The sequence below is a fragment of the Sinocyclocheilus anshuiensis genome, unplaced genomic scaffold (assembly GCF_001515605.1).
Source record: "Sinocyclocheilus anshuiensis isolate Anshui unplaced genomic scaffold, SAMN03320099.WGS_v1.1 scaffold1038, whole genome shotgun sequence".
Classification (NCBI taxonomy): Eukaryota; Metazoa; Chordata; class Actinopteri; order Cypriniformes; family Cyprinidae; genus Sinocyclocheilus; species Sinocyclocheilus anshuiensis.
Window position 1 is genome coordinate 1,005,256 of NW_015536540.1, and position 20,467 is coordinate 1,025,722.

At 34.6% G+C, this 20,467-nt stretch overlaps 2 protein-coding genes across 3 annotated transcripts in view; one reads left to right on the forward strand and one right to left on the reverse strand.

Annotated features, from left to right (window-relative positions):
* Positions 1-7,178, reverse strand: part of nudcd1 (NudC domain containing 1) — a 23,923-nt gene extending 16,745 nt beyond the window's left edge. The window contains exons 1-5 of one of the 2 annotated variants that reach the window (XM_016497764.1): positions 6,951-7,178; positions 6,468-6,622; positions 4,102-4,290; positions 3,778-3,961; positions 2,603-2,791 (exon numbers count right to left, since the gene is read on the reverse strand). In XM_016497764.1, coding sequence (XP_016353250.1) covers positions 2,603-2,791; positions 3,778-3,961; positions 4,102-4,290; positions 6,468-6,622; positions 6,951-7,065 — 832 coding nt within the window. In that variant the 5' untranslated portion in view covers positions 7,066-7,178. Of the gene's footprint in view, positions 1-2,602; positions 2,792-3,771; positions 3,962-4,101; positions 4,291-6,467; positions 6,623-6,950 lie in introns of both variants that reach the window. The other variant, XM_016497758.1, reaches the window with a different exon arrangement.
* A 1,139-nt stretch (positions 7,179-8,317) lies between these two features.
* Positions 8,318-20,467, forward strand: part of pkhd1l1.1 (PKHD1 like 1, tandem duplicate 1) — a 38,642-nt gene continuing 26,492 nt past the window's right edge. Inside the window, exons 1-32 of the mRNA XM_016497775.1 lie at positions 8,318-8,340; positions 8,686-8,807; positions 8,939-9,016; positions 9,120-9,264; positions 10,014-10,122; positions 10,212-10,269; positions 10,357-10,450; positions 10,555-10,608; positions 10,695-10,768; positions 10,851-10,893; positions 10,992-11,062; positions 11,170-11,280; positions 11,425-11,514; positions 12,144-12,409; positions 12,569-12,660; positions 12,756-12,915; positions 12,995-13,130; positions 13,284-13,427; positions 14,088-14,242; positions 14,384-14,494; positions 14,657-14,815; positions 14,958-15,076; positions 15,205-15,368; positions 15,617-15,783; positions 15,999-16,134; positions 16,365-16,519; positions 17,156-17,278; positions 18,254-18,359; positions 18,453-18,560; positions 19,068-19,232; positions 19,496-19,617; positions 19,885-20,017. Of these exons, the coding sequence (XP_016353261.1) occupies positions 8,747-8,807; positions 8,939-9,016; positions 9,120-9,264; positions 10,014-10,122; positions 10,212-10,269; positions 10,357-10,450; positions 10,555-10,608; positions 10,695-10,768; positions 10,851-10,893; positions 10,992-11,062; positions 11,170-11,280; positions 11,425-11,514; positions 12,144-12,409; positions 12,569-12,660; positions 12,756-12,915; positions 12,995-13,130; positions 13,284-13,427; positions 14,088-14,242; positions 14,384-14,494; positions 14,657-14,815; positions 14,958-15,076; positions 15,205-15,368; positions 15,617-15,783; positions 15,999-16,134; positions 16,365-16,519; positions 17,156-17,278; positions 18,254-18,359; positions 18,453-18,560; positions 19,068-19,232; positions 19,496-19,617; positions 19,885-20,017 (3,709 nt within the window). The 5' untranslated portion in view covers positions 8,318-8,340; positions 8,686-8,746. The remainder of the gene's footprint in view (positions 8,341-8,685; positions 8,808-8,938; positions 9,017-9,119; positions 9,265-10,013; positions 10,123-10,211; positions 10,270-10,356; positions 10,451-10,554; positions 10,609-10,694; positions 10,769-10,850; positions 10,894-10,991; positions 11,063-11,169; positions 11,281-11,424; positions 11,515-12,143; positions 12,410-12,568; positions 12,661-12,755; positions 12,916-12,994; positions 13,131-13,283; positions 13,428-14,087; positions 14,243-14,383; positions 14,495-14,656; positions 14,816-14,957; positions 15,077-15,204; positions 15,369-15,616; positions 15,784-15,998; positions 16,135-16,364; positions 16,520-17,155; positions 17,279-18,253; positions 18,360-18,452; positions 18,561-19,067; positions 19,233-19,495; positions 19,618-19,884; positions 20,018-20,467) is intronic.

The window sequence follows — 20,467 nt, forward strand, 5'->3', positions numbered from 1 at the left end:
TATACAGTTAAAACAAATATAATACTGTATATCATGTATCATGAAACATTGACATAAAACCAAAAACATTGCAGCTCATGAAAATTCAGCATTATGCAATCTTATGAGAGGAAGACTATGAACATGAGCCCCCCATCCACCCATAATCCTTGAAAGATCACTGTTTTTTTTTTTTTTTATGTATGAAACTTCACAAAGCAGTTTTTTTCATCTGCGGGAAGAGCCAGTTCTGCCCTTTTCTTCTTTACCTTTCCACAGAATACTGCCGTGCTCACTGATGTAATGTTACCTGTATTCATATTTAATCAAAAGTAAAATTGCCATTTAAATTTGATTATATCCATAATACAAATGCCATTAACATTTGACTAATCAACATTATATCACTAGTATTAAGGTTGTTATTGTTACAGCTTAACAGATTGCAGCTGACCTTGCTAGCTAGCTAAACTATTGTAATAATGTCATTCCACTATTGCAATGTTGCCGCTTGGCAACACATACATTTGAACGATTTACCAAAAACTAATTTCATAAAAACTTTTTTGAGAGGTGAATGTGTCATAACATCATAACAGTGATGTTTCCGATTTTTTTGTGGAAGTGACATTTCCTGGTCCTTGTTTGTTACTGACGTTTTAGTTTGCTTTCACCAACTACCGACAAGAAATCTCGCCACAGAAAAAAACTGCATGTCATGTGACTTAACCAAAGCACATCATTGGCTAAACGAAGGTCTTCTCTTTCCAACAAAAAAACCGAGAATGTTCTCTTAAAGAGAGAGTGGCAAGGAAATGAACACAAAAAGTATGTTGCCATATGGCCACACCATGCGGTAGAGGGTTAATTTACATAATAGAAGTCTTAAAGGTACAGTAGCAAAAACAGACTTTTAAATTCTCAAGGAAAAGAAATATCGAAAAGGTAATCAAATTTAATTACAAAAGATTTGGGGTTAAAAATGACTAACATCATTAAGTGAGCATAAATATAAAATATTCTAAAATGTTTAATGGGGTCCTATTATGCTCTTTTACAAAGTCTTGATTTTGTTTTGTGGGTGTACTAGAACAGGCTCTCATACTAGTTTGTTCGAAAAACATTATTTTTCACATATTTTACATTATTACAACACCTCTCTCCCCAGTCTGGCATGAACAGCTCGAATGGTTCCTGTATCAAATGAAGGGCAATATTTTTTGTCATTATTTACTCACCTTTATGACATTCCAAGTTTTTTTTTTTTAAGAATATCTAAGCTCATCTTTTCAACACAAAAAAGGAGACAGGCATTGTATCAAGCACTCTGTCTATGTGTGTGTATTACATAATTACTGATATAAAATTGTATCGATTCAGTATGTCCTAGAAAGACTTCTAATTCACACTTCATTGATTCCCCAACCCTCTCATAACAGTGTTCACCGTATAAGCATTGGTTTCTTCATGTACCCTTAAATCAATGGAATATCAATGTCTGGTGTGCGTGTGTCTTTTGTGGCTAAGGAAAGCCGACCTCTCTTTCAGAAACAAGCTAATGCACCTCCATTTTATCTGCCTACCAGTGGAGTCTCTCAGTACTCTCAGCCTCTTAAAATAGGAGAGAGAGAGAGGAAGAGGATGAGCCGAGATCACTCCTTTATTTCTCAGAAAAAAAGCTCAAAGGGTGCATAGGAAACAAATGGCCTTTTTAAAGTTCCCTTTCTCACAGATTCTCATCTGGCTAATACAGGTGTTAGAGGGAAAACAGGAAAAGAGAGAAAGCAGATAAGATGAGTTTAAGTATAAAAAATGTCCTGTTGATATGTTTGGGATTTTGGTTTTATAAGCTTATTGTTTGGTGATTTCAATCATTGACCGTTTTAGCTTTGCCAGAAAGGAAGTACACAAACATTTCATAAAAACTGAGGGAAAATAAGGAAATAAACAAATATTTGACTGAAAGGACTCTATCGTCCACCTCTAATGAGGCAATATTTGCAATTAGCACTCTCTGACCTAAAGAAAATGTCAAACACTAATGAAAATGAGGCACGAGTTATTATGACAGGATCCAATATATGATAGCAAGAAAAACATGCTATTAATCAAGCTTCGTTTCGTCACAGAAAGGATACTAAATGCATTTCATAACGCAGCTGACAAGTATTTACATAAAACAAGCCAGCCTACTTTACATAAATTTCCTTGCCAAAACTGAAAAATGAACAATCAATGACCACTGCTGTACAGAAGTGCATGGTCTTCTCCAGTCCTCATCAGAGTCTATTTGAGGAATTCTATTTGAATGATTCGTTCTAATGTTTCTATGGATACAGCAAGCCTCTGAATCATTGTATGAAAGTGCGCTTCCTCAAGACTGCAGCACTTGAGAGTTTCTAGGTTGATTGGTGACTACTTCAAATGTCTTTTTTTGCAGGTTTCCGAATTCTGTCAAAGTGCAATCTAGAGTGAAATTTTACTTTCAAGTTCAGATGAATATTTGGGACTGATTCAAATCACACAACAAAAAAGCCAATGTTTTGGCCACAGTTTTGTCTAGAATGAATGAAATATGTTTCTGCCAATATGACCTTCTGTTTTCCTGGCTGTTTGTTCTCACCTGAGTTCTCCACCTCCATAGCCTCAACAGGTGGCTCTTCAAGCGGAAGTCCATCCACCTCAGTAAAAGCGAAGGGTTTCTCTGAGGCTACTACAATTCCTTTACCCTGAGGCTCCACAGCAGCGTAGTGCGGGACAGACTTGCCCTTCATCATCCTCCTCTTCCTCACACCATACTTCCTCTCCTCATCTGCGAGAAAGAAAGCACTTTACGAGCTGTATTTATTTTTCCACATTCTGTATTTTTTCCTTTTTCCTGCATGACATCTTTAACAACCTAAAATATTAATTTATACACCTATTATATAGTTAAGTAAATACATACACTGTTATCATGTGTACACAATAATGCTGTTATTATACATTTGAATTTGATTAAATAAATTCCAAACTTTTGAATGGTTGTGCATATTTCCTTATACTGTCTTTATATACAATGCCTTCCAAAATGTCTTTAAAAAATGCTTTCAATTCAATTAAACTTTCACTTAAACTGCTCATAATATTAATATTAATTTTAAGTTTAACATCAGTAAGATCTTATTTTTTAAAATCATTGATAATTATTAGAAATGTTTTTGAGCACCAAATATTAGAATATTAGAATGATTTTTGAAACATCAAGTGACACTGACGACTGGAGTAATGTCTGATGAAATTTCAGCTTTGCCATCACAGTAAATTATATTTTAAAAGATATTCAAATAAAAAAAAAATTTTTGATTAAATAAATTCCAAACTTTTGAATGGTTGTGCATATTTCCTTATACTGTCTTTATATACAATGCCTTCCAAAATGTCTTTAAAAAATGCTTTCAATTCAATTAAACTTTCACTTAAACTGCTCATAATATTAATATTAATTTTAATTAATTAATTTTAATTAATTACTTTTATGCATTTAGCAGACTTACAGTGCATTCAGGCTATACATTATAGTAATTTTACTATATAACAACTTTTGTCAACATTATCAATAATTTGAGTGAAAACTTGAAGTGAAAATTCAAACAAGTGAACTCTATGTATTAAGATATGGGAGTAAATACGTTCTTTGGTTTACTTATGCAGACAAATGCCTGAGATACGTTGTCACTGCAGCAACTGACAAAAGAAAGCTCAGGGTTAAAAGTAAGAGCTGAAATCACTGAACAGCAGGAAGACACTCACTCTCACCCTGCCCAGCAGAGTTGTCCACAGTGATCCACTCCAGTGAGATTGAGAAACCGCTGCCTTTGGTATCAGATGGATCTTTCTGGACTCTCAGAAGCAGCACTTCAATGGTATGAACATGAGAGCGCACGTGAGCCAGGCTGTGAACGATGATGAACGGCTCTCCTAGACGCTCTCTGAACATTGGCTGGGAGTGAAATAAGGCCATATACAATGCGTCTTCCAAAATGTCATGGGAAAATAGCAGATTAATTAAGCCAACAATTATAGACTAATAATTTGATTAGTGGGAAATGTTAAGCCAAAATCTGGGTAATCTTCTCCTACCTCCCATTTAATATGTGAACTCTCACCCCTCTTGCTTGTGCGCAAAAGAGTCAACTTTCCAGTTCCGTCGGAGAGCGCAGCCCAAGTTGCAGAGGTCAGGCTCAGAGAAGCACACAACTGCTCCCCCTCACAGGAGATTGGGTCTGATTCGAAACGGAACATCTCACGAGGCTTGCCCAAGGCTGTGTCCTGGAAAAACAATTGATGGACACTTGTCAATTCTTCAGTCTCTGAAAACCACACCTAGACCATCTCTACATCAGAAAACAGAGTACTAAAGGGAGTAATAAAGCATTTTCTTGTAGACGTCATTTAACTGTGCATGTATTTTGGAGGCTCATAATGTTGCAAACTGCATAAAGAAATACATGTAGTTACAATAAGAAACATTCACTGATCGATCCATAAAGGTTATGAATGACAGCTTTCTGGTTACCAGTTCAGATAAAGTTCAGCTAATTAAACTAGCAAGTCAACGAATGAAGCAACAAATCCGAAGTTGACATCAACTCGAATCCTGTGCACATATCTCATAACTATTATGTTCTTTTCAAGGGCTTTAGAGTCAATGTCTTGCCAAAGATCTTTTAAACAACATAGGTGACACAAATGAGACATCAGCCAATGAAACAATTTAGAAATGAAACTATTAAGTGCCACACAAACTGCATGTTGCTGAACTTCAAAGCCAGCAATTTGAAAAGGATTACAATGACCTTAATAATCATCAATTACACTCTTTATAAGGTAGCAATTTTCCCAAAGAATTGGGCAGCAGTCGGCCTTTGGTTGCCATGAAGCTTGATGCACACATTAACACTGATCCGTCTCTATTTTCACTTCTTCCCCAGAAGTAAAATGCCCCGTCTAGTACCTTTGAGAGAATACAAACAGTCCCCAAGGAGAGATAATTGCAGAATGTTAACTGTAATTATAACGCAACAGGCACATTTCATAACGAGTAATTTCTTAACCCAGCATGTCAGTAGCAAGAATGAGAAAAAATTACAATCAAATCATCAGCATCAAATTTATACTAGCTCAGAACAAAACATCCTGTAGAGACGCTGCATTTCATCTTATTATGCATCTGTGAATTTCCTCTTATTATGCATTATTTGGATTCCTTTCAGAATGTACAGTACAGCATCTGAAATCAAACTTATCAAAAAAACCATCATATAAAACAACTGAAAGAAATTAAGAAAATTATCCTTGCACAGATTGAAGTAGGGATGCATTAATATTAAAATGCTATCATTTAGTCTAAAGAAATTAAAATGGAAACAAAAAAATATATTTTTAAATAATTCAAGTAAATTTAGGCATCACATTACTATTTTTTAATTATTAAAATTTTTAAGGATAATTTTTAGGTGAAGGTAATCTAGAATATTCTTATTCAATTTTATTCTAATTATTTTTCATTTGAATAATGTTCCTGGAGATGTCTTTCATTATTAAAAATAGATCAAAACGGTTGCATGCTTCACTATTCAAATTTGGCCTGCTATGCAAAAGAATGTGTACACACATGTACTACAGCACAATGCCCACCAATGCCAAAAATAAAATAAAACATTAATATTAGCAAATAACCAATATGGAAATACTGTACATTAAGGCAGAACACTGTGGGCACTGTAATTGATTTCTATTATCTAGAACATGACTGTGGCTTCAATAAACCAAATAATTAAAATAATAATCAAGATAATAAGCAAACAAAGCATATTTTATTTATGCATCTGACACTGTTAAGCTAAATATTTAATCAAAATCTTTCCAAATCAAAAGGAAAACTTCTTCACTGACACTACTATAAACCACTAATGCCCTCTGCTGGTAGAGAAAAACTAGAAATACTAGAAAACTACACTAGTGTATCTCCATATCCAAAACATTTATGTAGGACATTGGTTCTCAACCTTTTTGACTCTAAGGTTCCCCCCATTGCCCAGAACAATATTCCCAAATACAGCGTTGCTTGTTTTCAAGCAGTTTAATTAACAGAAACTGGGACTGTTGATACACTGAAAAAACTAAACATGATAAGATTTTTTATTAAAAAATAATAGTTGAGGAAAAAAAAAGAAATATAATTTCAGTTTACATTTTTGACTATTAACATACAATTAATACAACTATATAGCATACTTTAAATCCTCCTGTGCCCCTTGAGGCACCTAAGCCCCCTGTTTTTTCTCTAATCTTTTTTTATTAAATCTAGTAAGAAGAATGCATGCGCATTTATGATCCACACATGTATTCTGTGGGAGAAAAAAAAATGCTCTAGGGTGGAAATATATTTCATCCAAACATATGGCCCTTACAACCCATAATTTCAGAAATTACATTAGACTCACCAATGTGACTGTTAGATTGAGAACTCGGCCCTTGCTGTCCACAAAGTAGACGCTGTCTTCATACCAGGGGTCGATATGAAGGTAGTTGTACATACCAAATGCTCTCACATGATCCAGGGTGTACTGACTGTCTTTCAGTTTAACCTCAGCCACAGCTGAAAGAAGACGCACATTACTGATGGGGCAAATTACTTGGAGAAGGCATCCCAAACCACAGATAATGTGATGTTCTGTGCCCAAAAGACAGCTTTGGGCTAACATTAAAAGTATAATTAAGATGCACACATCTAGTAATTCACGAAGAGCAATGCACATGTTGTAGAACTGCATCTTTAGGACTCTAAGACTGTTATAGTGACAGTGGACTTAACAGTGTTGTTTTGAACAAGATTGTTTATGAGTTTGTCACGCTAAGGATTAAATAAACGCGTATATAATAAATAAAGTCAGGCAATAACAGGTGAAATAAAGCTCTTTTCTCACCTGCGTCCAGTTCTACATTGTAAGCAGGAATAGAGTCCAGTGAAAGCCTGTAACTTTCAAAACTGGGATCTAGCAGCTCTCTGTTTACTTTCAACGAGCAATTCGGTAAAGCCATATTTCATTCAAATTATATTTCAAAGAAACAGTGATCAGTTCGAGGACTCCAATAAAACCAACATTTAACGTTGCTAGTAACAGGAAATAAGCTGTAACTGTAATGCACGCGTTTCCTACGTGTCGACCCGGACCAGTTTTCAAACGTACCGACCGCACGCGATTCTGGGAATTTGAGTCTCTGCGGATTCCGTTTTTACATAAAAAACAACGAATTACAAAAAAATGTTAATAAGCTATTTTTTTTTAACATTTGATCTTGTATTTGTATACATATAAAAATATAAAACCGCGAAAATTTGCGATTTTCACGTTTGTTTGTTTATTTATTTATTTATTTTTAATGGTAGCCTACTCAATCGTTATAAAATAGAATTTAGGCTAGTTTATCTGTGTCTGTTCATGCTGGATAAGGGTGAATTTGCATAAACAATGACAGTGCATAATTTTCAACCAAATCAGCACTAACTGCAAACAACAAAATAATGGGTATATATGTAGGCTATGTATTTATCTAATTTACATTTTATTCTAATTAATTATTTTTATTCTAATGAAAATGTCTTTAATTCTTGTAGCATAAAAACTGTTGCATGCTTCACTATTCAAATTTGGCCTATTATATGCAAAAAATAAATAAAAATAGGGCTACAGGTATATATAGAACAACAAAGATGAAAAGAGATCACACTTGGATATAAGCACATGAACAGCACACTACTGCTGCTCAGTTAGATAAACTAAATTTGTAATCTAGTCGTCTCTGGAATATTGCTCATTATAATTATATTAATGATCAAATTTATAGTAATTGTTTAGTATTGAGACTGATGTGCACATTTTGCTCAAGTTCATCAGCTGAATATTACAAGATTTTTCCTTATCTCCAGGTCAAATGTCCAGATCTTCTTCATTCCATCTTGTTTTAGGTCATTCAAATGGATTACGTCTAAGGGACATCAAATAGTGTAATATTCCAGTTTAGTCACTGTATGAATATCAAAGGAATGTTGACACTACAGCACATGTATCACTGTGTGTTACAAAAGCATTGTTATCTGTGAAGTTTCAGGTGTTTGTTAGGGTACACTGGAAAAGAATAAATGTCTCTCTAGCTCGTAGAATGACAGCAATGCATGATCACCTGACACACAAAGGTGAAAGAAAAAAAAGAAAGTCTCCTCTTGCCACCCTGTGGGCAGATAGTATAAAAAGAGTGAGCTCTTCTTAACAAATGAGCCACTGATGTTTGGGTTTCAGAAGAGAGCTTTAACAGGTAGGCCTATGTGAGTCTGAGTTATGGTCAATGTGAAGTTTGAAGTCATTTTTCAAAATTTATATAATTTTCTCATTTAACAAGCCATTAATTAATCTTTCATTATATATAGTATTTATGTATACATTCAGGGTATATAAATGAATGTATATTCATTCGATAGTCTATATTTACTGAATGTATAGCCTGAATAGTCTACTAATACTGGTCTGTTCAACATTCTAAAAAGTTTGTTTTAAAGTAAATTTGATATTGTTGACATTTTTCATGTATGTATTCATTTTTTTAATGGACATACAAATGACAAGTGTGAACACATATGGTATGTGTATATTGTTTTTGCAGAAGGGATACAGTAAGTTCAGGTGTTTTTGCTTTGAAGCGCGCGCACAGTGAGTCTATCAGGATGAGGCACGTGCGGCTGCAGCTTCACCTCACTGTTTGTATTTTACTGTGGAGTTCCGCAGGTACTAGCTTTATGTACCTCTTGTATTCTTTCAGTAATGTTAACGGTTTGCGTATTTATATAATTGTTGTCATCCTAAAAGCGTGACAGAATCGATTTTAGTGACTGTCCTACTAATCTCCGTCCTGACAGGAGCGCAGCGTGTCAACAAAGTGACCCCAAAATACGGAAGCCTCAACGGCGGAACGAGACTGACCATAGAGGGTCAAGGTATTTAAAAAAAAAAATCATCAATATGTTCTTAAATCTGATTGAGCACATTTTGGCTATATTATAGTTCTTTAAAAAGTCTGTTTGTGATTTTGTTTCTCAGGTTTTGCTCAAGCCAGTCAGTTTAATCTCAATGCCAATGACCCAAACTTTGGCAACACAGTGACACTGGTGTCCCGCACCAGATCTGTTCCCTGTGATGTCGAGAAAGACTCCACTCACTCCACTCAGATCACGTGTTATACAAGGTATGCAATCAATCACATAACCTTATTCTAAAAAATACAGTTTTCTTTTATCTTGATTGCAGTCATTGCACTGTATTCAGTCAGTGCGCCTCTGCTAATAAGATTTTTAACATGCTCAAATGTGAATACCAGGGGAGATCAGGGCAATATATTAATGTATGAATCTAAATTTTGACTAAATTCTAAAACTGAGGAGAAGTGAAATAACTCCTGTGGGAGAAATTCAAAATGAAATTCAAAATGTTTTCTTCTGTGAAACACCAAAACAAACGTTTTGAAGAATACAAGATACAAGATATGTATGAGAAACAGACCCTTCCTGCAGCTCTCAAATCTTATTTGTGCAATCTGAAAATGTGAACATTTTTCTTTAGTGCTATTCTAAATGATCATATTATTTTTTGTATTACATAAAAACAATTCTGTTGAATTTTTAAATTCGTTTGATTGTGGAACATGTTTATTATAGCAGTTCATCCAAAAATTAAAATCCAGTCATCATTTACTCGTGTCTTTTCAAATCTGTATGACTTTCTTTCTTCTGTGGAACATAAAAGAAGATAATCTGAGAAATATCCTAGTATTTTTTTTGTTCATAAACTATTCCTTTAAGACTGTGCTCTGTCTGTCTGTCTGTCTGTGATATGCAAATTTGAGTTTTTTGAAATGGCTGTACTGCATAATGTTATGTAAAATGTTGATGGTGTGTGATTCTCAAAGAAAGCTTCATATTGCATCATCATGTTCAGAGCTCTGCCAGAAGATGACTATGAAGTGCGGGTCAGCGTGGATGGCATGCCAATTCCTTCAAGTGGCATTTGTTATGGAAGCCAGTGGAATTACTGGTGCATGTTCTATGTAAGACTTCATTGTGCTGCTTACTAAAACATATACTCGTATTCTCTCTGTAAAATGTTACAATATATTACCAAAAACTTCTTTCACAGCCCAGAACATCCCGTACACCCAGCATTCAAAGTATCCGTCCGCTCTCAGGTCCCCCAGGTGAGTTTGTTTTGTTTTTATCATTACTCAGTGCTGCTTTGGTTTACAAAAACACCTTTCATTAAAAAAATACTGAATGAACTTTAGGGACTGTGGTGACACTGCGGGGAAGAATCTATACTGATGTATATGGAAGCAACACGGACAAAAGTTCCAATGGCATGAATGTGAGATTTTTAAGGTCTGGAAATGTTTAATACACAATGGAAAAATATAACTGAATGATAAACCTATGCTGTGTCTTGACATGAGGTGTGCTTGTTTTAATGTGTTTTCTTTGAACAGAGCGTACATGGGAGGCATGCCTTGTGAACTACTGAAACCCAATTCAGATGAAAAGTAAGTACTTTTCAATTTGGTTTCAAACAAAAGTTAACATTAAATATGAATGCATCCTCCATAAATGCACATTATATTTATTTCAGGTATGGCCTCTATTTGGATTCTGATACCAGCCAATGGGGATATATGAGTTGTAAAATGACTGGAACGTATGTTGGTGAGGACACATCAAGATGTTCAAGAATTATTCATTCACTATAGATTTTTGTTGGATTAAATGTCATTACCTTGGTTTTCAGGTCATCACAACCTCAGTTACATTCTCGACAGTGAATATGGGAGGTCAGAAGAAGATTGATTTTACTTTACCTTTTTTTTTTGCATAGAAGTCTTAGTATGCTGTTGAAAAGTACATAAAATACATATTTTCTTTTTTTTAGGAGTTTGCCAGACTTTGGGGTTTTCAGCATCTCAGCACTGAACAAGGTTGCCATGTTCCAGACATATGCAGGTGCGAAAAAAAAACATTTATTCTCCTTAAATAATGCAACATATGATTGCATATTGAAAATCGGATATTTTTGAAAAACTTGACCTGTGTCTTTTGGTATTTTTCAGAGGTGACAGGAGTTTCTCCCTCTGAGGGCAGTGTATTTGGTGGCACATTAATGACCATTCAGGGACGCTACTTTGATGAGACTGACAAGCCAGCTATGGTCTTAGTAGCAGGTATGTAAAATGAATAATTATAATTATTAAAATACATACATATAAAATAATTAAAATATATTTTATATGTATAATTCATTTTTATTATTATTTATTATTTTTATTATTTAAAATGTATTTTTTATAATGTTTTTTTTCCCTTAGGCCGTGAGTGTCAGATTCAGAGCGTATCAAATGAGAGGATAACCTGCATAACTCCAAGTTATGAAAGAACCAATTTGACAGTGTTTCCTGGTGAGAGCCTTATCTGATATTCAGATCTCTTATGGTGACGTTATATTTCTGTAACAAACCTTTCCATAGTCAGTGTTTGCACGGCAGTGGAATTCTGCATTTCACACGCGAGAACATCTAACTCTGTCACTGCTGCATTGTCACACGTTATCTCAACCAAGACCATGATTCTTGTTTGTCATGTAGCTGACTTCTCAGAAAAACACTGCATATCAGAGCCCATCACATATTTGACACCAAGATGACCGGAGTTTTAACAATTCCTTTGTATTTCTTTCTTTGATCATGCCATAAATCCATCTAAACAGCAAATTACTGCGATTAATTTTTCAAATAAATAAATAAATGTTATATAAAACATGTATTATATAAAATGCATTTTATTTAATATCACAAATTTAGAACTGCATCTTGGCCAGTAATGGTGGACATGTTCAATAGTTTTTTGTAGCCAAGACTTTAAGGAACATGAAACATGAATCTACCCTGAAAAATATTTACTGAAGTAAACTGTTTGACAACAAGCCCTTGTCTCTTTTATATACTAGTTATGAAATTACACATTTAAAATGAGTCTTATAAACCATATTGTCCTTGAATGGATGATGGTTAAATGACTGTGTTTGTAGGTGGCAGAGGATTTAAAATGGAGATGTGGAACAACTCCAATCCGAGCCTTCTAGAGGACGTCCTGGGGTATAATTCCAGTAGGCCTGGGTATTCTGTCCAGTGGGTGGATTCGCTGTCCTATGTGTGGCCTGCTGAAATTGATTACTTTGTGGTACGACTGAGTGGTTTCTTTGTTCCGATGGAGACCGACAACTACTATTTCCGAATCAAAGCCGACGATCGGTGCCAGTTTTATTTCAGCAAGACAGGTCTTCCCCAGGATAAGGTACAGTAAAATCAATAAACCATTTGATCATTTCAGTAGTTATCAATGTAAGCAATTAAGCAGAAGTTAGTAACGTACAAGCCTATTTTAATACATGCAATATTTGTATAAAATGCAATGTAACATTTAAATTTTATTAAACTTTTTTTTTGTTTTCAGGTCAAGATTGCACATCACCCTTACTACACAGGTAGTTTCTTCACCTATAACACCCAAATGTCAGAGGTCATGCGCTTGGAGAAGGGAAAACCGTAAGTTAAGTTTTTCAAAAAATACATAAGGATCAAAACGTCATTAATGTTTATGTCCCAGTCTTGGATCTAACATCAAAATCAATGTGCTACAGGTACTACATTGAGATTCTAGTGCAGGAATATGCAGGAGCAGCATCAGTAGATGTGGCCTTTTTCAAAGAGATCAGTCCTTTCACTGCCCAGCAGACAATAGATGCTGTTAATGAGAAACAGCACATCAGTACATACTATAATGTACTACCTGAAAAACAGGTAAGTGAGCTCACAGGAGCACTTTAGGGAAAAAAGATCTAGACAAGATAGAGGGAAGCCTAATTCTTTGTTGTTTTAGGTGGTTCGCTTCCAGGGCTGGACGCCAGTAACCCCCATCAATGAGGTGCAGACTCTGAGAATCAGCAGCAACTGCTTCTCTCTGAGCAACTGCGAATACACATACTACTCTCTAGCGTATGGAGGTCTTAAAACAGGTGCATTAGTTCACATATATCTATGAATGTGTGTTTGATGAAGTTTAAAGGTCCAGTTTTCATGTGCTTCTAGTTTTTGCATCCACTTTACCTCTAGATGTTTTTTTGTTTGTGTGTTTGTAATGTTTACTGGAATTGCTTCGCATGTTGTAGGGCCGATCTCAGTTAGTGCTTCAGCGATGGAGTTGCAGAACGCTCTGAATGATTTGTGGACGATTAAACCCGACAGTGTAACAGTCACAAAGCAAGAACTGGATACTGAGGCACTGTACAATGTGACATTCAACTCTAACAGAGGTGAACTTAAAAAATGACTGGTATACTTTGACTGATTACTCTGGCTCTGACTTTGAGATATGTGCTTTAACAACCAATTACTGATCTACATGGAATGTCAGTAAAAATATAAACTGTTAAAAAAAAATGTGTAATTTCAATGAGAAAATGTATAAATGCTTCAGTTAGAACCTAATGTTTTTATTTGATAATTGGCTAAATATAAGACACCTAAGCACCTTTCTGTACATTTAAAATAAGTAAAATAATGTAATTTGTGTTTTGTTTTGTTTTTTGAAGAAAAAAATATCTATACTGTTTAATTTATTTTGTAAAATATAAATTATAATATAATTTATTGTGAAATATATGACATGGTGATACTTTTAAAACAATATAAAAATTATGTTTTTGTTAGTAAAAAAATACTAGTCATATTATAATTCACAGTAAAAAAAACAGTTAAAGGATGTTCTCAGAAGTCTCTGCATAACACACCATATTAGATTACATATTTTTATATATATATTATATATTTCAGTTATAATGTAGCTTATTTGTTATCAATTATGCTTTACCTTTTTATCATTTTGTATTTTACTTTTTATGTTGCTTGTGAAGTTTGACAGTACATTAACAGTATTTTGCAATATGTTTTCTTAAATCTTGGCATTATCTCAGGTAACTTTGAGGCTCTTGAATACTTTATCATGGACTCGAATACGAACATCACAGTTAGTGAGGATGTGAAAGGGCAGGCCAGTTTGGAGACGTTCACACTGCTGTGGGGTGGAGTTCCATCCCTCCCTCTGCCTTTCAATGCTTCTATAACTGAGGTTTTTCTTTGTTTTATATTTCTTAACATTTACCATTGAATAAAATGTTAGCTTTTACAGTATTGTGTACAAAACATTTCGAATGCTCTTTTGAAATATTCCTTTTCTACATGATGGGTTGCATCTGTTTTTTTATTAAAGGTGCGTTCAGCACTAGATGTGATGGTCACTGCTAAATGTCCAGCAGAAATTCCAACAATGGAAAACACTAATGTGAAATTTTTCAGAGATTATGAGACCACCACCACAGGGGTAAGCAAACCTACAAAAGCACATAATCACGTATGTATAAGTCAAGTTAGCCTTGCAAATATTAAGTGACATTATGAAGTTCTAACATGATAAACATCAATTATTTTGTTGAAAACATCACCTTTCTGTCCAACTTGTAATAATTTCTCCTTGTCAAAACAGTTTTCAGGTGATCTGAGCCGTAGAGGGGTCCGGGTCAATGATTCAGAGGCTTTCTGTGGCCGCTGGTCTCTGAAGAACCCAGAGATTCTGTTCAATGCCAATGACACTACAGCATCAGGAACAATCTACAGCCCAATACTACTACAAACGTACAAAACTGTAAGCACCATCGGACACCTCATTATCTCATGCTCATTAATGGATTTTTCAAGGATGAAATTGTTTTTTTTTTCTAATGAAATTTGTTTTACAGTACATTTTTAATGTACACATGTCATTTTGTGTATTTATTTTATCGTAGCTCTGCTTGGCCTACAAAGGGCGTCTGGTGAATGAACTGGGAATTTTGTTCAGTTACCAGGAGAATACTTACCGGGAGGAGAACATACGTATTTCTGTGCTATTTGACTCAACGGATGAGTACGTTTAATCTACTGAATAAACATAAAGTACCTGATGTCTTTTGTGCCTATGCAAGAGCAAAATTAAACCAATATCCAGATCATTATGTTGTGGGTATAAAGTAACACTGACATTGTCATTCTCAGGTGGAACTACAAGTGTGTGGATCTCCAGGCCTCCATACAGGCAAACTACATAGGCACCAACTACAAACTTCTTCAGTTCAGTGTGTATGGAGTGGCCGCTAACTCAGTTTACTTCATAGACACTGTTCACCTTGGACGTGAAATGCCTGCTTTGGATTCTAATGGTGAATAGGAATAAGTTATGAATTTAATTCTGAATTATGGAATTTAAAAAAAAGAGTAACATGGTTGTAAAAACGCTGGATAATTTATATGCTAATTATATATATATATATAATCTGCAAAGTGTTTATAATAATTTTATTATTAAAAATTTTATTCTTTTTATTATTATTTTACATTTTTTATTTTATTTTATTTTGAAATGGTCCTTTGAAATTGAATATTCTATTTTCTTTCTCCACATGTTCAGTTGTAATCCATAGAAGAAGACCACCTGCTCTAGCCAGTTCAGGACATTTCTTTTCAAACATCTCTGTGAGCAAACAAGCAAATGCTTCACAAGTCAGCTACGAGATCACAGCGACTCCTTACAACTGTGGCTTTGGTGTCCCACTGTTTGAAATAGGCTTTCTGGAGGTGAGTTAGTTCACATGAAGTTCAACTGAAACTCATTCAACAATGACTGCCTTGAAGTGATGGATCTTCCTGATCTCTCTGATATGATGGGTGATGGGTGACAACAAAATATGTCTTTGACATTTGAGTTTATCGCTATATCACTGAATTGTTTCCTGCAGATAATTGTATTGTTGAGTGATCCATGTTTCTCAATCTTCATTTTTGTCCAACAGAAGATGCCAAACAGCACAGGGGACCGACTGATTCAAAGTCAGGGGAACACCACCGTCACCATCATGCGCACTCAAAAAGCCAGCCCACCTCTTACAGGAACATTTGATGTTGAGTACTTTGGCCAACGTGTTGAAGGTAAGCATGTTGTCTGTGGTTTACCTGTTACTTTCCTATATAGCTGCTGGAAGCTACTGAATAAATCAGTACATGGAATTTCTTGTAGTTGCACAACAGATTATTGCATGTTTCAGTCTTGAGATTAATTTATTTAAATAATGAACTGCACCTTCCTTACTACATATACCACAACCTTCCAAGTGGTTTAACTGGTTTTTCATTTGATATGTGTGGTGTGTGTTTCTCAGGCCTAGCGGTAGACATCAGTGCTGCGGACCTGCAATACGCTCTGCAGGGGATCCCAGAGCTCGGCCAGCTGCAGGTGCAGAGATCTGGAGACTGTAAGGGCTACCGCTGGAACATCCAGTGGCTCACCATGCCTGGAAATCAGCCTCTGTTAAAGGCAAGAAAGAGTTCAGAGTGCTGGTACAATAAACCAAGTTTCTCCAAATGGAGGTTTACAAGTCTGTATGGGAAATGCTAATAGGAATTTAAATAAAAGTGTTTAGTTTAAACAATTAAATGTGCATAATTTTAAAAAATCAAATGCGTAAAATTACAATTTGAATATATACTTCAAATATATAAAGTCAACATGAAAAGGTGTTTGCAATCCATCATCAACATTGAAAAAGTGGGGCCTGATTAGACTTTATCTAGTGGGAAGGAAAAAAATGTAGCAGCACAACTGTTTTCAAAATTGATTATTATAATAATAAAAGCGCCAACATTAGAGCACCAAATCAGCATATTAGAATGATTTCTGAAGGATCGTTCGTGTGACACTGAAGACTGGAGTAATGACTGCTGAAAATCCAGCTCTGCCATCACAGAAATAAAAGACTTTTTAAAATATATTAAAATAGAAAACAATTATTTTAAATTGTAATAATATTTCACAATATGCAGCACTGTAGAGCATAAGAGACTTTTTTTTTTTTAAAAACAACCCCACATTTTTGAATAGTATATCTTAATTTTCTCAGACTCTTCATTTCATACCTGGCTGAATTCACATGTTTTAATATTTGTTAACTAGATCAATGCTTCCAATGTGGTTGGTGTGAACCCTTCAGTGATATCACGCAAGATTGAGCAAGGAGGCATCTTCAAACAGAGAATTATGGGAGACTTTCTGCGTGTGCCTACAAATAAACCACAGGTGCTTTATACTCACTGCTTTCACTGCAATAATTATGTTTGTTCAACATACATTGGTCATATAAATGAAGCTTGTTTTTAAAGGCTTTTCCTCATGTTACCTGATGCCGTGTAGTGTGCAGATTTCAATAGTGCTATGTAGTGGGTCAGTTGAAGGGCCTGTCCGGTTGTGTTGCTCTGTTTGAATATCCAATGTTCAGGGGATTTTGCATGTCGAGAGGATTATGGCTAAACCAAAGCATGAAAGTTTTTTTTTTTTGTATTATTTGTATTATTACAGACAGACAGGTGTGCATTCTGTAGTCTGAATGTGCATGATCCTAGTAATATTTTATTCCAGTAGTTTATAAAAATCAATTACAATATACAATCCATTACATATACAAGTTCACTTGAAAAGGGTAAACATTAAAAATAGTGCTGTCAAATGAATAATCGCGATTAATCGCATCCAAAATAAAAGTTTCTGTTTGCATAATATATGTGTGTGTTCTGTGTATATTTATTATGTATATATAAATACACACACATACAGTATATATTTTGAAAATATTTACATGTCTATATTTATATTCATATAATTTATATTATAAATAAATATATTTAATATATAAACATAACATATTTTTCTGAAATATATACATGCATGTGTGTGCATTTATATATACATAAAAAATATATACAGTACACATACATATATTATGTAAAGAAAAACTTTTATTTTGGATGTGATTAATCGCAATTAATCGTTTGACAGTACTAGTTAAAAATAATCTGAATCACTCTTTTATTAATGTACAATTTTGCATTGGTTTTCCACAATGTAAATGTACACTTAATGTCCATTTAATGTCTTATTTTATTAAGATTTTATTAATGTATTATATCTGGATCCTGAAACAAAAACCAGTTGAGAAACACTACTTTAGGATGTCTACTAACTGAAATGCATATTCCTGTGCTTGTTATCGTTAAGGTGGAAGTTTTCATCAATGGTATCCCGTCATGGTGTTCAGGAGATTGTGGTTTTACCTGGAGTGAGTCAAAGACCCCAAAAGTGACCGGGATTTCTCCTACACAAGGTGTGGAAAATGATCAAGTCTCACATAAAAGCTATCATCTCCATTCATATTGGTATTTAGTGGTGTATATTACTGATGTAATTTGTTGTTCAGGATCCAGCAGTCTGGGAACAGTTCTTACCATAACTGGATCTGGTTTTGATGGTGGAAACGTCACTGTAAAGACTGGAGATGTGGAATGCTCTGTTCTACAGGTTACCAGTAAGTCAAAACCCAGTAATGTCATAAAATCTGTTTTTCTCAGGGGACAAACTGCATTCAAATAGCATATCGCTTTTGCTAAAAGAATGCAAAAACAAACAAACAAACAAAAAAACATTATATAATTTGTAATTTTTAAGAAATATGAGGATTGTGTAATAATTTACTCACCCTCATGTTGATTCAAAGCCGTTTGACTGATTTTGATTTTCTTCTGTGGAACACAAAATTAGACATTAAGAATTGTACTAGTCAAGCTTTTCCATGCAGTTACTATGATATGATATGATTCAAGCTTTAAAAAGAACGCAAAGCACCATAAAAGTATCATACAAGTTGCTCACCTGGCTTTTGCACTGTATTCTAATTATTCCACTTTAAATCAGAAATTGAAATCCTTATTCACTCCTTTTATGTTTCACAAAAGAAATTATACAAGTTTACAGTGGTGATGTGATTACAGAATTTTAATTTAAGATCTCATCAAATCATTTATTTGTGTTTCAGATACTTCTATAACCTGCCAGGTCGGTCCTGCAACAGCAGGTGTACAGCCAGTCTCTCTGAGTTTCTCTTTGGTGGGAAATGCCCAATACCAGAATGACAACAGCTTTATCTTCACACATCTGTTAGGAGTGACCTCCATAAACCCCACAACAGGAAGTGTGGCAGGTACACATAGCACTTCTCTACACACAGACCATACATTAGAGTACAAAAGTCTAGTACCGCTAGTAAAAATGCTTCTGTTTAGTTTTTAAAATTAAATGCTTTTTATTTGTTCATTAAAAATTATATTAGAAGAACAATTTGAACAAAGCTGAACTGGCACGCTACTTTCAATATAGGATTTGTTTTGTCCAAAACCTGCTCACCAATGTCATCACAACATATCTTACAACTATTACTTGATCTTTTTCTGTGTGTCTTCACAGGAGGGGCGATTCTGACAGTGTCTGGCTATGGATTCAGTAATAATACTGCAGTCACCATTGGCACTCAGCAATGTAACATTATAAAGGTGGAACTTACCCAGCTGAGATGCGTAGTTCAAGCTGTAAGTGAAGAACTTGATTTCCCATGAAGGTTTCTAAAAATAGTCAAATTTAAAATCATAAATATGTTATGAACCTTTTTTAATTAATTTTGTAATTGAATATAACAGTTATTATGAATAATATTTTATTAGTATTACTAACAGAACTGCTCAGGGCAAATTCACTAAACAGTTACAACGCTACTGCATTTGCATCCTACTGCATCTACAACCTGAAAATAAACCTATTAAACTTTTATAATTTTATGAATCTTGTGTATAACACAGGGGCCAGAAGGTGAACAGAGAGTAACACTAACCACGGCAGAGATGACAGCAGTATCAGATGGCTTTTTCACATACAGCAACAATTTGACAGCCATAATCACATCTGTGAGCCCACAAACTACAACAGTATTTGGTAAGGTATCAACATTTATGCATTGTCAGAAGATTTTACCTAATTCAGGGCAGATATGTTTAAAAATCCATGCATTCCCCTGGGAATTAAACCCATGACCTTAAATCATTAAGGACATTTTCTAACTGTAATACTTTGCAAATAATAAATCCAGACAGTGACATTGACAAGTACCCTGAATAGCTTTAGATGTTCAAATATGCTTTTCAATACCTATTCATTGTGTCAAAATTGGTGCCCTATAGTTGATCGCATACTATGCTTGCAAACAGCCAACAGCTGATTGTATTCTGATCTGAGATTAAGCTGAAAGATGATACTCTGTCTATTGAATACAGGTATATTCTATTTTTAGAATAGAGTTCTCTTGCCTTTATTCACAAGAATGAAGAGTATAAATAAGGATCACTGAGCCTTCAGATCAGTTCATACAAAGATTTAATCCCTTCA